This window comes from Clupea harengus, chromosome 2, assembly GCF_900700415.2.
Source record: "Clupea harengus chromosome 2, Ch_v2.0.2, whole genome shotgun sequence".
Classification (NCBI taxonomy): Eukaryota; Metazoa; Chordata; class Actinopteri; order Clupeiformes; family Clupeidae; genus Clupea; species Clupea harengus.
Window position 1 is genome coordinate 20,550,242 of NC_045153.1, and position 17,898 is coordinate 20,568,139.

At 48.9% G+C, this 17,898-nt stretch overlaps 1 protein-coding gene across 2 annotated transcripts in view; it reads right to left on the bottom strand.

The window, feature by feature from the left end:
- cerkl (ceramide kinase-like) overlaps window positions 1–17,898 on the bottom strand; it is a 43,470-nt gene that overhangs the window by 13,958 nt on the left and 11,614 nt on the right. For both annotated transcript variants that reach the window (XM_031586317.2, XM_031586312.2), the window contains exons 3-4: window positions 7,948–8,079; window positions 2,102–2,165 (exon numbers count right to left, since the gene is read on the bottom strand). In XM_031586317.2, the coding sequence (XP_031442177.1) occupies window positions 2,102–2,165; window positions 7,948–8,079 (196 nt within the window). The remainder of the gene's footprint in view (window positions 1–2,101; window positions 2,166–7,947; window positions 8,080–17,898) is intronic.

The following is a 17,898-nucleotide window of genomic DNA, read 5'->3' on the forward strand; positions in this document are numbered from 1 at the left end:
AAGCGTAAACACAAACCTGTGCCATAACCACCGTCTAAAACAGGAATGCCAAAGCCTAGCCTGACCTATTTGTCACTTGAACTTAAGGTGCGGGAGCCTCATTGAGGACAATCTATTTTTACTGCTACTAGTTCTGTCCAAATCACCCACATCGAATAGCTTTCTTCGAATGCATACATCGACAGGAAAATACCAAGGTTAGACAAAGATGAGAACGGGGATGGCATCCACTGTTCATTTTGTATTGTGTGTTATTCTATTTTTGGCCTGAAATGAGACAAAAAAGCCCCCCCCCCCCCGACATCATCATCCTGCAAGAGGGGGGAAGTGGGGGAGCTGGAGGAGGAGGTAATCAGTGCGTGAGAGCAGGATCACCGGCTCAATCTCCACATCGTCAATCCGCCCCACTCCACCTCCTCCACCCACCTCCACCCCTCCTCACCTGCTCCATCTGTCCCTCAGAGCTGCCGAGCCCGGGCAGGAGAGCCACACACACACACACACACACACACACACACACACACACACACACACACACACACACACAGACATGCACATGCCCATACACACACATACAGAACCTCCCTCCCAACCAGTCCAGCGCAGGTACAGAGGAAATGTGCAACGCCAATGGCCTTTCTCTGACAACATAATTATCTGGAAATACATGGGGACGGTCTCAATCCTTCCAGCAGCCCCCCCCCCCAACTAACACTCTCTGTCCCTCTCTCTCTCACACACACACACACACACACACACTCTCTGTCTCTCTCCCTCTCTCTCTCACACACACACACACACACTCTCTGTCTCTCTCTCTCTCACACACACACCCACGTGAAAATATGACACCACTCCCCTCGCCGGCACGGTCTTTCAGTTTGCCCTTGTCCTGTTTGTCTCCTATTAGAACCGCCACGCTGTGCTTTTAATCAAAGACCCGCAGTGCCAGACCCACTCATCTCTCTCTCTCTCTCTCGCTCTCTCTCTCTCTCTCTCTCTCTCTCTCTCCCTCTCTCTCACTCTCGCTCTCTCTCTCTCACTCTCTCCCTCTATCCCCTCTTACTCTCTCTCTCTATTTCTCTCTCTCTCTCCCTCTCTCACTCTCTCCCTCTCTCCCCTCTTACTCTCTCTCTCTATTTCTCTCTCTCTCTCCCTCTATCTCCTCTTACTCTCTCTATCTCTATTTCTCTCTCTCCCTCTCTCCCTCTATCCCCTCTTACTCTCTCTTTATTTCTCTCTCTCTCTCTCTTACTGCACCCAGAGGCAGGGGCAGTCCTGGCTTGGGCTGTCCTGTCCTGGGCTATAGCCTACGTGGCAGGGCCTAAGTGATGGCTGGCATACAGGAGGGCAAAGACATTTAAGATGGCGCTAATTGTGACTCGGGCTGTGGCGCATTGGTAACGGTGGTGTGGCACGACTGGAAAAAAAAGAGGAGGGAAAAATAAGTCCCAGTGCCAGCAGTCCACTGGACACAGGCACTCCATCACTGCTTCCAAAATAGGTAATTAAAGGGCCACCTGCCGTGGCCACATAGGAGAGAGAGGGGGGTTTCAGCACAGAAGAGAGGTGCGACTCAGCCCCCCGAACATACATACACACACACACACACACACACACTCACACCTCATCTCACCTCTGCAAGCACACCACTCTAATCAAAGCATTATTGCTCATTTTTTTAAGGCTCGCCCCGTAACCCGTGAGGAACAGAGAAGGGAGAGACAGAAGATATATATACCACCCAGCCTCTGATTAAGGCTGCCTTTTAATTCGAATTTCCACTCCAGCTATTGTGCAACCTCCTCTCCCCCACCAATATCACCACCACACACCAAATATCCAAAATATCCAAAAAGTAAGACAGTGTAAAACACATGAGCACGCTGGCAGCAAAGGCTGCATCAGATCAGACAACACAGCAGTCTGCTCTGCTTCACTGCTGCTCAGGGGGGGGGGGGGCAAACCTCTCCTTCTCTGATGGCCGCCTCTGTCTCTCAGCCTAATAATGTGTTTGTAGTCTAGACTCTAGAGTGATCCTTGGCATCAACTCAGCTGAGGCTGTCTGGGTTAGCGCTGCGGATCGCGTGGGAAGACGTACCCGTCGTAGATGTCCAGTTCGCACTCCTTCAGGACGGACAGAACGTGGCCCTTCCTCTCTGTGACTGTGGAAAGAGAAGAAGAGAGGGATCATTAGAGGAGAACACTAAAAAAAGACACGCAAAAAAAACAAACACTGCCTTTAGTGCCTTTAGTGCCTTTAGCCAGTGTTTGGCAAATGGAATGCCGTGAGCATATGGTCCTGGCTGTAAAGCAGAATTTACACTTGCATGCTGTTTGCATTTTTAATCAAGAGAAGCTAGTGTGCTGGTACAGAGAAAGTGCTGCTGGCACGTCCCTGCTCCTCTCGTCTGTGTGAGAAAACAAGGTCGGGATTGTCTGCGCTAATGTGCATCATTTGGTCATTCTTGTGTGCTATTTCTGTGACCGTGGAAAGCTTCTCAGCATGGTGATGTTGAACAGAGCAGGTTCACTGGCAGTGGAAGGACGTGGAAGAGTGTATATGTGTACGTATGTGATGAAGTGAAGGAGGAGGGTGGTGCTGGTGTGTGTGTGTGTGTGTGTGTGTGTGTGTGTATGTGTGTGTGTGTGTGTGTGTGTTTGTATGTGTGTGTGGATGTTCATGGGGAGAGGATAGGGGTAAGTGGGGGTGACACACACACACACACACACACACCATTTCTCCATCTCCCTAGAGACGATGGGAAACTGTCATTCCGTGCTGCCGCTGCCGTGGCAACCACCTCTGTGGCATCATGGCCCACACACACAAAAACACCACACACACACACACAAACACCACACACACCCGCCCAGGAAAATGCCAGCGAAAAATCCAGGGGAAGCGGGGTGGCCTGCCGCAGATGGCACCCCTGTGCCCGTGCCCTACTTAGCATTTTCTGGGGCACCTCCACCAGCGTGGTGAGACCCAGCTGCACACAAACACACACACACACACGCACACACACACAAACACACGCACACACACACACACACACCCATCAAAAGCCTCCTCACTGACTGATGTGACACTAGCAGATGATTTTTTCCTCTTTTTTTGTGAAAGAATGCACATCATCACGGGCACACACACATGAATGCTTCATGGCCGCCCCACGCCTGGCACCAGCGCCACAGCGAGGCAGATTAACTGGCTCCATGTGTCTGTGCGGTACCTGTCCAGAATGCATCATACAGACACTCAGACACTGAGTGAAGTTTCAAAGAGAAGGTTCAACATTTCTTGTTGCAATTTTCTATCTACACCAAACTACACCAGATATCACACTGTATTGCTACCAGATACGTTTTCAGTCATTTTGAATAATTGTATTATAGTGATAGCTATTGATAGTGATTTTCACAGTCACTCAGTCACAACAGCTCCTCTGCCTGCAACGCCATATGATGACCTTTAGGGGGAGTGTGTAAACCAAACTACTGCCCAGACAGTGCTGACCAGACAGGCTGACCGACCAGTTGGCACTGACCTTGTCAATCTGATCCCCACAACAGAGGCACTTTGTTCAGTTTATTTACTTATTCTGTGTGAGCCCCGGAGGCATGTTCAGACGCAGTCCAGAGGATCACAGAGGAGCGCTCATAATAACTACACATAGTGGACATTATTATCATTCATTATCATGCAAATGCAATTGCTTAGTCCTCTGATAGGATTAAAATGTAACTGTAATCTCCAACATGGTCTCATGAATTAGTATCTGTATGGTATGTTTCCTTGTGTGGTGCAGTCATGGTGCCTTGTGTATTCTAGTACATGCATTGCATTTCTTAATCAAGTACCTTTTTTTTGTATGTGTGGGTATTAATAAATTAAGTCTTCACTTCTCAAGCCCAGAGGACTTCCCACAGCCTTATGATGCATCTTTATATTCTTTTAACGCACAGTTCTCATGCATCCTGCAAAAGGACAGCTTTAACAAAAAAAGACCTACAGTAGAGCAACAACCACAACAACAACAACAACAACAACAACAACAACAACAACAAAAACCACCACCTCTCTCTGACTCTCTGCGCTGCTTTGAGGCCAGTTCCCCCCCGCGGCCGGTGAATGAGATCTTTAATTTCTATTAGGCAAAGCGTCTTTTAATGGCTCCACCTCGACCGTTTCACCACCACCTCAACCTCCACCACCACCGCTCTGCTCCCCAGGAGCGCATCATCAGGACGTGCAGATTCTATTACCGCTCAGATGGCTTCTGGAGTCAGGTAGCCACATTCATTAGCGCCCAGATTTGTGGGATCCCCTTCCCGAAAAGCAGAGGGCGTCTGCCTGCTCCGGGAGAGGGAGGGGGGTGTAGAGGGACACACACACACACACCACACACACACACACACACACCCCTGACTCCCCCACTCCTGTCAGAACAGATGGGTGCAGCTCCTCCCCCGGGTCAGGTTACAGAGGGGAAAGAGAGACACTGCTCCAGTCATTATGTGTGAGCCTCGCACTTAAGACCCTCCATGGCGTTGTGCTACAGCTGCTTCTCTGCCTGACCAAACACACACACACACACAGGTACGCAGACACAAGCTCACACACACACACACACACACAGGTACACAGACACAAGCACACACACACACACACACACACACACACACACACACACACACAGGTACACAGACCCAAGCTCACACACAGACACACACACACACGCACAGGTACACAGACACACACACACAGGTACACAGACACAAGCTCACACACACACAGACACAGAAATACAGGATGCACACAAAAACACCAATGCCAAAGCCAAATGTTAACAGTACACAGTGTGTCTGTGAGTATACAGACAATTGCAGAACATATACACACACAAATAAACTATTCCTATGCACACACCATCACAGCAGCTCATTATTGAAGATATACACACAGACAGAGATGCACAACAAATCTGTTGGTTAGAATATCTCTGTGCACATATGTCCATACTGATACCAAGTCTCATTATATTCAATGAAACATTCTTCCACCTGGGTTGGTCGATGGTCTCAGTGGGAAAAAGGAAAAAAAGAGAAAAAAAACACAGTCTGCTGATGTGAACACCAGGCAGGAGGATGTGTGTGTGTGTATATATATATATGTGTGTGTGTGTGTGTGTGTGTGTGTGGGTCGGTGGGTGGGTGGGTGTGTGTGTGTGAGAGAGAGAGTGTGTGGTTGTGTGTGTGTGTGTGTGTGAGAGAGTGTAAATCAGTGTTTGTGAATGTGTGTGTGTGTGTGTGTGTGTATGTGTGTATGTGTGTGTGTGTGTGTGTGTGCGCGCATGTGTGTGGGAGGCGTGTGGGATGAGTGTGGTGCGATGAGGGGTGAATGATCTCCAGTGAGAGGAGCCACAGGGCAGACATTAATGCACCTTACCAAAGAGTACGCCTCAGGGCCCACTAAACCTCTCATACACAAAGGGCCCTGTGGCCCCCAGCCTGTGCAGAGGAAACACTCATCCCAGCACTGCCCTGATGGAGGGGCCACACACCAGGAACCTGCCTGCCTTACCCCTTACCGTCACTGCCTGGCACCCTCACTGCCGACTGAATAATCTCAATCAATTTACATTATATGATCAAATATTTGTTAAATATATAGATTTCTTATTTGCTAAATGCTACTATTGTTAACCAATTAAGGTTCTTGAAAACCTGAAACAACAAACCTCACAAGCAATGAAAAAAAATGTACTTGCAAAAAAATCAGCGGTTTCGTAATTATACTTCTACAGTTTTTCTCAATTGCTAACACACATTTTTTGAAAGCATGCCTCGTTTCCTCAAAACTCTAAACACAAATCCCAAAACCACTCACACAAAATGCAAAACCCTTTATACATCCTGCAAAAGCCAACTTTGCTTTCAAAACAGTGTTATGTCACCTCAAAAGGGTACTTTGTTTTCTAATGACATACACAGCCCATTATATGAGTAGACATTCTAAGCATCGATTGAACACTGATGTGCTCAATGGAAAACACTACTATGAAATGGGAAAACACCAGTATGAAGGCCTTATCAGGAACATTATGTTACTATACGCTTACTCCTGTAGTAAAATATAACTGTATAATGTTTTTACGCAAATATAAAACAACACACAAATATACAGTAACAACTAAAATATTTCTTTATTTTATCCAAAAGTGCTGTAGCCTATACATCACAGCAAACACAAATGAATGTGTAAATGATTTGCACAGAACAAACAATAGGATATAGGCCAGTACAGTCAACAAAAAAAAGAAAGAAAAATGTAAAATAAAAAAGGACAAAAAACTACTGCATCCTGTTCTAGCTCAAGACAATATTGACAATGTGCTATCAGAAATAGACCTACACAGTGTTGTGAATGTTGTTGCATTTTGTGTGAGTGGTTTAGGGATTTGTGTTTAGAGTTTTGAGAAAACGAGGCATGCTTCATGTGTGTAAGCAATCGAGAAAAACTGTAACATTGGATTGGATTACAATACAGTACAGTAATGTGTCAGTGCTGATAGGACACAATCAGTTGTGAAAATGTATATGACTTACTTGCACATAGTCATAGCATAACTGTTTGACTGTCGGAGTTTCTGACAAAAGGCACCCTGTACACCTGCTTTATTCTCAAGGTGTTCCGCCTTAGAACACAGTCCACTGTGGCTAGGCTCACTGTATTGATGTTTAGGAATATGTCTTGGTCATCAATGGTTGCACTTTGTATTTGTTTACGTAATTTTACAGATACAGTACAATGGAAAATACAAGAATACTATGCTCCTGATAAGGCATTCAAACTAGTCTTTTCCTGTCATAGTAGTGCTTCTTACCTATTCCCTCTTCTGAATGTCCAGAGAATGGATGCAACTGAGAAGCGGCTTATATTTGGTTGAACCCTCTGGCCAGCCTCCTGCATGGTCAAACCATGGTTGACCATATGGTTGACCACAGTGGCCCGAATCTCATCAGAGATAATGGCTCTCCTTCTTGCTCTTTCTCTTCATCCTCTTCCTCCTCCTCCTCCTCCTCCTCTTACTCTCACTCCTCTGCCTTTCTGATCACCTCTCACTTCAATGTTGCCATCAATTGTTCTCCAAACCAGGAGCTAACCTGTGGCCATCATATTGCTAAAGCTTTGATTTCAAATTGCACAACAGCCTTTGAAATGGAAGTTTTGCCAATTGAATAGCAGTGTGTTCTGTCTGAACACAAGGAGGTTTTGGCATTGATGAAGTGTGCAAAGTAGAGAGGATGGTGTTTAGTGTTTTGAAGAAAGTGTGGTTAACAATTGAAATGTGTGTCTAAAGCACATAATTGTGTGTTGTGTTTTGAAGAAAGTGCGGTTAACAATTTAAATTTGTGTCTAAAGCACATAATTGTGCTTATAGTTTAGCAGAATTGGTTTAGGGAGTTGGCACATGAGTTACAGGTTGTGGTCATTGTGCCATAAGTTCCAGTTTTTGAATGTAATCAATCGAGAAAAACTGTAATATTTCACCTATGAGATTGAGTATTGCGAGTTCCAGAGTATTGGAGTTCATGAGTATATGAGATGAGAGTATATGACGAGTATGTGTGATGTTTGTGTGTGTGTGTGTGTGTGGGGGGGGGTGTGTGTGTGTGTGTGTTTGTGCATGTGTGTGTCTGTGTGTGTGCGTGCGGGGGTGTGTGTGTGTGTGTGTGTGTGTGTGTGTGTGTGTGTGTGTGTGTGTGCGCGCGCACCCTTGTGTGTGTGTGTTAGTGCCACCTCTGGTAGAGTAGCATCATTGGTAACCGAGCTAGTTTTAAGGAAAAAGGTGTAAGCAGGAGTGATGCTGATACTGTGATGTGATGTGCTCTGAAGTGTCATGGTTCACCCTCAGGACAGTCCTCCTCTGATAGACTTACTGGTGAGGTCAGCCTCTATGTCAGCCAGCTTGAAGAGGGGAGCCACCTCATCCATGTAGACCCGCAGGGCCTCCTTCTTATGACTGGTGGGGTTCACAAAGACCTTCAGTGACTTGGGCCTGTTTTGGAAACCTGAGAGAAAAGCAAGGGAAATACAGAGAGAGAGAGAGAAAGAGAGAGAGAAAAAAAGAAAGAGAGAAAGAAAGAAAGAGAGAGAGAGAAGGTTTAATTAGGATAGTTTTATAATCAGAGTGTCACAGTGTCAGAGAGGGCCATTCCCTCCATCTGCTCATGCTGAACCTTCAACCACAATGAATCCAATCGTTCCTTTCAAACAGGGATGACAATCGTACAGTGTCTCTACAGGAACCCTGAAATTAGTTCTCATCTGATTGTCAAGAAGCCTGAAATTAGTTCTCATCTGATTGTCGAGAAGCCTGAAAATGTTCCCCCGTATGAACACGGCCTCCATCTCTCCTTGTGCATTCAGCTGTAGGTGTGACACTTTGCTACAGAAATCTCTTTCCCGCAGAGCGAGGGGGATTCACTCTCCTCCGATTCAAAAGGTCACAGCCCTGCCTCTTGTTTACAGCGCCTGAACGGCTGCCAAGACTGAAGGAGAGTCATGAATAAAAACATCCCCCAGGACACCCTCCTCTCTCAATCTTTCTCTCTTTTCCCCTCTCTATATCCCTCCCTCCATCTATATCTTTATCTCTCCTCTCTCTGTTCCCCTATGCTGAGCATCCATTGTGCTGGAAAACTAGATAATAATTAGTCAGATTTAGGGAGCGTTCCCTCCTGGCCTTCCTGGAGTTTGGGGGATCGATGGGACCCACGGCCCCTTCCCTTCCCTCTGCCTCCCCATTATCCCGCTCATCGCTCTAATCTGGCCCCCGAAGGTCCTGACCCGTCCCGTCCTGCCTAACGAGCCACCATCTTCGCCGCAGCAGGAATGGATGAGATGGTGGTGTGTGTGTGTGCGGGGGGGGGGGTGTCTAGGTTAGGAGGGTGAGCCCCAGGTCACGGTTCAAACGCAGGGTGAGAGGGAGACACAGGGGAGATGCGGTCCTCCAGGATGACAGTGGCAGGAGGCTGGGGAGGGACAGGGGGATTTTTGGGGGGGGGACTGAGTAGCTGGGAGGAAGAAGCTGTGGGGTGGCAGAGCTGAGAGAGAGGGGCCAGGGTAGGGGGGGGGGGGGGCAGGGGGGGGGGGGAGCTGGAGCGGTGAGGTGGAGCTTTGCTGAGCTGAAGGGCAGCGGTTTGCCAGGGGAGAGGGTCGAGGAGGCGCAGCAGGGATGCGTGATGCGATCCATCCTGGGCCCTCCTCCTGGGACCTGCGCCGCACTGCACTGCTGCTCTGCTCTGCTGTGCGCTCTGCCTGGGCAGGGCAGGGCTGAGAGGCAGTGCCACACTGGGGCCACAGAGGGAGCAGGTGCAGGAGTGAAACTCCTCCTCCTCCCCCATACACCTCCTCCTCCTGCTGCTGCTGCTGCTGCTGCTGCTGCGGCTGCTGTTGATGGTGGGGCTCAGGAGGCTGGGAGTTGCAGCAGGAGTTGAGCGCCTCCAAACAGCCCACAGCCCCACCAACGGCCCGCGGCCACACAGCCTCCCCTCTCACACGACACAACGACACACACTCACTGCAACGCAACACACCGCACCGCACAGCAAGCACTGTGGATAAACATACACAACAAGGATGAGGAACTTGGATAACAGTACAAAATACAAGACCTCTGAATATTGCAAGTATTGCAGGTAATACACAACAAATACAGCCCAACTCTCAGCTTACAGCAAAAACTCATCAACAGGTTGAGCAACCTGGACAACAGTACAAATGAAAAGACCTCTGATAATGGCAGGTATTATTGCACCTAAACACACAACATACACCCACATTCCAGTCAAACTCTCAACTACAGCAAAACACATGAACACAGGAATGAGGAACTTGGACAAAAGTACTAAATAAGAGACCTGTGATTATTTCAGTTTGATGTATTGCCATTCATTGACACTAATGGCTTACTGATGTGCCATACATCGAGTCTCAGTGCCTGTGATGTAAGCGTGCTCTGATAAAGTGACTTTCAGTTGATTCTGATCCACTTACGGCACGGTACGGAAGCGTGTGCCTGTGTGTGTGTGTGTGTGTGTGTGTGTGTGTGTGTGTGTGTGTGTGTGTGTGTGTGTGTGTGTGTGTGTGGTGGTAGCAGTGGCTGTTGTTAATAGGCAATAATGTTCTCTTCCGCATTAACCGTGCTCAAGCCAAACGAAGATCCCCTGCACTGCCGTGTTACTATGGCACATAATCCCGTGTTTGTGTGAGCTGGGCTGTAGGGCTCACGGCAGAGCGCTGAAAGACGATCCAGGGAGGCAGGGGGACTCAGAGTCAGGTTTCTCCATCATCAACTCTACCTCTAGCACGAGGGTCTGCGGTACAAACAGCACAGAACAGCATGACCTGTGTGCACTGTTCCTTTAATGAAACAAGAGTCAGCTTGACCTTAGTGGAGAGTGAATTTCAAATCTGAACAGGGGCCACCAATCAAGGCCATCGTGACATAGAGTCGGTGCTTGCATTTAACATGGTGCTGTGGTGTACACAAGGGTAAACAAAAGGAAAATGATTTCAATAAGCCACAGGTCTGGTACGGGCAGTTCAGTTCAGGTCTGGTACGGGCAGTTACGACTCTTGTTCATAGCAGTGTTTATTTATATCCAGACCATGACTGCTGCCGGTGACATCCATAAAATCACGCCTAGTGTAATAACATTATTAATTAAGACAAACATGGCCGTTTGCTGCCACCAGTGCATGCTCCATGAGGTCATTAGCCTTCCTGGAGAAGGATGATGATCTCTCCTCCGTCTCATCCTGCTCCTCCATCTCCCGTTGGCTTAATGCTCTAGTGCCCCTGAGGGTCGTCCTCCCACCTCCCCTCTTACGGCCACACAGCACCATTGATGCATCTGTCTCTGGCCGCCTCCTAATTCCTCTTCACCCTCTCCACCCTTTCCCTCCCCTCCTCCACCCCTCACTGTGGGTCCTGGAGGTGCTGTGGTCACCGCTCAGGAGAGCATCTGCACAGACCTGCTGTGGGAGGCCCTTCCCGTCTGTCCCCCCGGAGGAGATCATTTGGCACCGGGGACTACTTTCCCCGTAATCAGCCGTTAAATTACCTGGGCCCGCGGCTCGGGTTTCACATTGATCTGGGTGACAAACGCAGCTTGCTGGGATTGCCAGAAAGAGAAATAATCAGGCTATAATCATGGCTACACTCGGGGGCAAGCAATTCAACAGGAAATAACTTGGTGGTTGTGTGTGTGTGTGTGTGTATGGGTGTGTGTGTTTTTCTCCTCAGTCATTAACCATTTATCCAGCCTGCGATGTGGATCTTGCCAGTGTGGTCTCATTATCTTTGATGCTGTATCTTTCACAGATAAATAGCATACCTAATTACTAGTTTTTAAAGACTATAACTGGAAAAAAATGACAACCATGGTAAATCGCTACTGTATGACATGGAATTACAGAGAAAGAGAGAGAGAGAGAGAGAAAGAGAGATGAAATGGCAGTTCAGGTCGAGTTCAGCTCCCTGCTCTATTGATAATACTCCGAAGGGCTTTTGGAGGTGCAGAGAATATTTGCTAATCCTTAGGAACAGATGTCTTTTTTTTCTCTATGAAATCCCTGGCTGGCGCACTGACTGACTGACTGTCTATGGCTGACAGACTGGTCGGCTGTCTGAGGGGAAAGATGCCCTCTCATGGTTAAGCCTAACAGGAGTTTTGGGTGTGGGAAAGGTCATGTCTTCAGAGGCCTGGACTGGGCTAGACCTGAAGGGAGCATTGAAAGCATTTTGTGTGTGTGTGTGTGTGTGTGTGTGTGTGTGTGTGTGTGTGTGTGTGTGTGTGTGTGTGTGTGTGTGTGTGTGTGTGTGTGTGTGTGGCTGGGGGGATGGGGGTGGGGGGTAGGTTGCATATCGGAGACAGTCCGCCTCAGGATGGGATGAGCGTGAGGGGAGGAGAGGAGCGCTTGCTCCCCTGTCCTCCGCCACCCCGTGCCACAGTGCTCCTCCTCTCTCTCGGTCTCATCTACTTCTTCTCCTGCTCTGGGCGCGTGGCCTCCATACGGGAGGCCAAACACCCAGACGTCTCCTCAGATCCGCTGCCAAACTGGAGCATCTGGCGCTGTGTCAGGAACTGGCATTAGCGCGCATTAGCGATGGGGGAGACCCCCCCAGCCCCTCTCCAGATTTTTCCCCTCAAGCAGGGGGGGTTTGGGGGGGGGATCACTGGGCAGGATCTGCTCCTAAGCCCCTCTGTGTGGGGAAGAGGGGAGCCTGGGCCACTGGGACTGTGGGTCAATACAGATTTCAGCATTCCAGATTATGACACTGATCCTCTTTCCTCCAATCTATTCTAGTTATGAATATAATTGCCGATGTATAATTAGTTAATTTAATTGCTGCCCTAACGCACAGCTCTGGTAATTACAGTCTGGTATATACGTACGTTTGTCAGCCCTAGTGCCAAAAATATAATGGGTCATGCATGATATGCCATACAATTCACATGTAATGTGTGACAGCATTTGTAATTTCTTGGTGACTGCGGTATTGTTTTAGTAGGACAGGATGCATCGGTGTCAGATGGTAAGGTTGTGTTGATACATGGTGCTGCAACACCAATGCTCTAAAACCTTGTGGGTCTCTGTCATGTTGCTGGTGTGTGTGTTTGTGTCTGTGTGTGTCTTTGTGAGTGTCACGTGAGAGAGAATCACAGCGACATGTGTTCCTCAGTTGCCACAATGGCAGATAACACCTTCGGCAATTGTGTGTGTATATGTGTGTGTGTGTGTGTGTGTGTGTGTGTGTGTGTGTGTGTGTATGTATGTATGTGTGTGTGTGTGTGTGTGTGTGTGTTGTGAGAAAGCTGGTGGAGGTGGAGGGGGTTGCCTGGTGTGACAGACAGAAAAATGAGGCAGGTCTGTAGGGAATTCGCTGAGAAAGCGACACACGGCATTCTGGGGGGAAAGTGATACTTGCTGTGATGCCTCCGTCGCAGACGAGCATCTGGCGAGTTTTGCACCTCAGCCCCTATGGAGATCCCCAGGAACAGACGGTCTCACGCTCACTCACACAGTCACTCACACAGTCACTCATTCACTCACTCACAAAAACTCACTCATTCACTCCCACCGACTTTTTCACCGATTCAGTCATTCATTCACTCACTCCTCCACTAACTGGCTCACTGACTTACTCATTCTCCTATCTTTCCATTCACTCCTTCACTTGATCACCCAGTTACCTACTACTTCACCTTTAATGAGGTTCATACTTCTCTCCCACGCTTATTCAGGCGTCCCCTCATGCTAAAGTTAGTCTCTTACGAGACACTGAACAGTGATAATTCACTGAGGGATTTCATTTAAAGCCAAGCACAGAGTACCTCCACACACACACACACACATGTCAAAATGATGTCCATTCTGTTCAGCTCCAGTCAGTCTGTTTGGACTACATGTCTCTGGGAAACACAGACACAATACACACGAGAGGGGATCTTTGAGTAGCCTCTATTGTGCCTCGCACGGATCGTGAAACAAGGGGCAAAGGTTCATTGTCGTGCTAAACTACAGTAAGTGAGCCATGGGCGGCTAAGCGCTATATGCGAGAGACTGATAACTTCCAGCCAATCCGTGAAGAAAAGGGTCTCCATGGATACCCTTGGTGTGACTTAATGGAAAACCTGTTAATGTGTAACCTCATACACTTAGGCACGCTGCCGAAACAGAATGTAAATGTCATTCAACATCCACGGCGTCTACAATGGCCGTCCAAACTCAGCGGCTCATTCTTTCACCTTACATACCAAAAGAGCTTTATTTTTCTGCTTTTTTTTTCTGGCCTTTATCCTGTTAAACAACCCAATGCGATTTTATACAGCGTGTACGCATACGCGGATCGAGAGGTGAGTCGGTCGCCTTGTCCCAATGCATACATAAAACTCAAGAATGAACACAATGCTGCGTGGATCAACAGGATGGGCCACTAGCTGAACCCACAAGCTTCACCCCTTCTTTACCCCACCCCACCCCCCCTGTCCCCCTGTTCTTTTCTTCGCCTTTGCCATTGGGACAATAAAAGTTCAGCTTGATGTTAGAGTGTGACCACGCACTTTGACAAGAGCACCAAGGCCACATTATCAGGGGCCGGAGCCATGTGACTGGGGGCTTCTCTTCAGCCTCAGCCCCTCGGCCCTGATTGACCTGCCCTGGCTGAAAGCAGACTAATCTTTGAAAGGTTTTTATTATATATATAGAAATACAGATTCAGTGCAGAGGCGGCGGCACTGGCGGACAGTGTGTGCAGGGGGCACTCTATCAGACGGATAGCTTGTACCCCCCCCCCCCCACACACACACTCATACAGGTGCTGCCATTGTTCGGGGGAACCCGGGGCCCTGGGCTTGCACGCTTGCCGTCAGCGGACCCCCGGCCCTCGACCCCGCTGCCGGGGGCCTTAATCTATGCTCCTTCGGCTCAGTCGCTCAGCTGGACCAGCCACACCTCATGTGTCACTGCACATCACATGGCCTGTCAGGACGATGCCCCAGCCCCCTGGTCAGCTCCACGTCCAGCATTCAGTCCACCTTCTTTACAAACTAAAGTAAAGTTAAATAAAAACAGCAGAGGAGTGGGGGTGGGGGGGGGGGGGGGGATGGTTGTGAGTGAGTGTGTCTGTGTCTATATGTGTGTGTCTGTATGTGTGTGTGTATGTATGTGTTTGTGTTTGAGGAGGGGGTGGGAAGGTGGGGGTGGTTACGTCGCACCTTTTGTGCCCCAAGTGTCAGCTGAGACCCACCCTCCATTGTGTGCCCTTCTGAGGGGCCTCCATGGGAAGCTGGGGACCCAGGATGCACCAGGCTTCCATAACAGGTGAGGCCTCCTATAATCCAGCGCAGGCTGTCTCTTCTACACTCCCACCCAACCCACACACACACACACACACACACACACACACACACACACACACACACACACACACACCCACACCCACACACATACACACACACACACACACACACACACACACACACACACCCATCCTCGAGGGAGAAGGGCTTCAGCAGCAGCACCACTAACTTCCCAGCCAATAAAACAACAGAGATAATCCTCCCGTGGAAAGACCTGAGCAAAGGAGTGTGTGAGAGCAAGAGAGAGAGAGAGAGAGAGCAAGGTGGGGGCAGAGAAACACCACATCCTTTATGAACTGCATTGTGCGAGTGCTATCAAGGTGTAATTTGGGTGGGCGGTTGGGCACAGTCGACATGTGGCGCGGGGCAATGCGTTTCCCAGCTTGCCTCGTGTGGGAACCTAATGTTCTGCCGAGCCGGCGGCCTGCCTCTCTCCATCAGGCCCTGCCAGCCTCCAGAAAAGGAGACTCTAATGGGGGAGAACAAGCTCTGCTGTGCAAATACTCGACATGCGATTGCTCAGAGAATATGAGAACAATAACGATGCCTCTCTCTCGCTCCTCTCCACCTCCATCTCATCATCAGTTCTGTTTGCAATCACAGACAGCATAGAAGAGATAGAAGAGATGTGCACATGGCTGATGGTTTTATCTCCATGTTCAGGGGTCGAAGGCTACTAAAACAGCTTGGCAATATCAAACTGTGTTCAGTGGGCTCCACTGATTGTCTTTGTGTGTACGTGATGTGTGAACGCACGTGTGTGCTTTTTTATTCCTCTACACAACAATAAATAAGCCTGTTCCTTGTCCTTTAGGCCCCCTCAAGGCATTTTCTTTTAATTATGTTAATGAATTCATGTCAAGTACAAAGTACTTGCAGCCCTCTCACCAAAGCTCCTCGCCGAGAAAAAAAGCGAAGAGGTTTAAATCCTTACAAGGCTGGGAGGACAGGGCCCTGAAAAACAAGGTTTATGCCAAAATCTACACCGCTGAGAGCCCGAAGGCCATGCGCAATGAGCTAGAGGTACATGGTGTCCACAAAGGGATACACACACGTAAACACACAGACACAGTCACAGTCACACACACACACACACACGTAAACACACAGTCATACTCACACACTCACACACACACACACGTAAACACACAGTCACAGTCACACTCACACACAAATCCACAGACACTCACTCACTGATTCACACGCACACACACACACACACACACACACACACACACACACACACACACACACACACACACACACACACACACACACACAGACACACACACACACATACACATACAGTCAGACTCACTCTCACACAAATCCACAGGCACTCACTCACTGATTCACACGCACACACACACACACACACACACACACACACACATACAGTCACACTCACTCTCACTCTCACTCTCATACAAATACACAGACACTCACTCACTGACTCACACGCACACACGCACACACACACGCACGCATGAGAGAGAGAGCCGAGGCAGCATTATAATGAAGAGCTGAGTGACTCACGCATGGCAATCCCCTGTAATTCCCTGTGAGTACTGCACCTACTGAACAGCATTCGTTACATCACCCTGTATTAGTTGTTAGCTAAAATTCCATGGATTAGACAACACACAGTACAGTCCACCAGTATTATGCCCACGTCATATGAGCAGCTTTCCTAGAAATGACAGAAACCATCGAGAAGTATTTTTATGGTCGGATTAAGGGTTAGACCCATTTTAAAAAACTCAGATTAAAAAGCTGCTTTCTGCGTGTGACTGTCGAAACTTTTTTCAAATGATGATAAAACAGTCGCCAGACAAACAGAGGCATGGTAGTAGCATGCAATGCAACGTGGCCTTCTCTCTAAATGAGGATTAGCGGAGATTACACATCATCATTTACAGCGACAACAGCACTTACTGACGCTCACTGTATTTTCTGATGACAAAGGATTTTAATGAACGCTTGGTTAATGCTGATGAAACCTTGGGGGATTTTTGAGACTCCGGAGGGGGGGCCGGGGGTGAAGGGGGGGGTGAGTGAGTGAGTGAGAGAGTGAGTGGGTGAATGAGTGACTGAGTCAGTAAGTGGGTGGGTGGGTAGAGAGTAACCAATCCAGCCTGGCAAGAGAGAAGCTCATCCTCTCTTCCCATTACCCATCCCTCCCACCCATCCATCCATCCACACACCCACCCACCCAGGTTGCTGGAGGGAGAGGGCCCTGCCACGTTGGGAAGGACACCTGTCCCTGGCCAGCCCCAGAGCCCCGGCTGCATCTTGGCAGACGCCGGCGCTGGAGGAAAGCAGATAATTACAAAAACTCCGGGGTGGCTGCAACCAACCTGTTTCTCCACGGAGATCCAGCAGGTCCTCGCGGCCAACGCCTCCTCCTCTCCCTGCCTCCCTCCCTCCCTCCGTGCCTTCCCCCAAACCTCCTCCCTCTCCCCCCTCAGTAGAGAGCTTTGGGTGTCTCAAAGCACAGCGGACGCGAGCATCACAATGACATGCTCGTCACACAAAAGAGCAGGCCTCCCCTGCAACCTCTCAATGAGAGCCACGGTGTCTCCTCTCCCCTCTCTCTCCACTCTCAGTGAGCGCCATTGTGTCTCCGCTCCCCTCTCTCTCTCCAGGGCTGAGTGCCCACATGCAGAGGGTCACCACAGCTCGGCCCAGGACCCTTCTGAGAAACCCTCTGGACTCGAGAGCAGGAATGAGACATAATAATAACAGAAGAAGCCACCCACCCAGCGAATCAGTTTCAGACTGTTGCTCAACGCTAATGCCTGTGTCTCGCCGGGCAAGGCAAGGCCTTCCCACTCAACATTCAATTAGCATTAGCAGGGGGTAATAAAACTGCAAATGGCAGCAAATGTTTTACCCCCATGTTTTATACAGCAGAATCTCTTTAAAGGCACTGAAATGACACCCAATTAAAGTGAAAAGCTC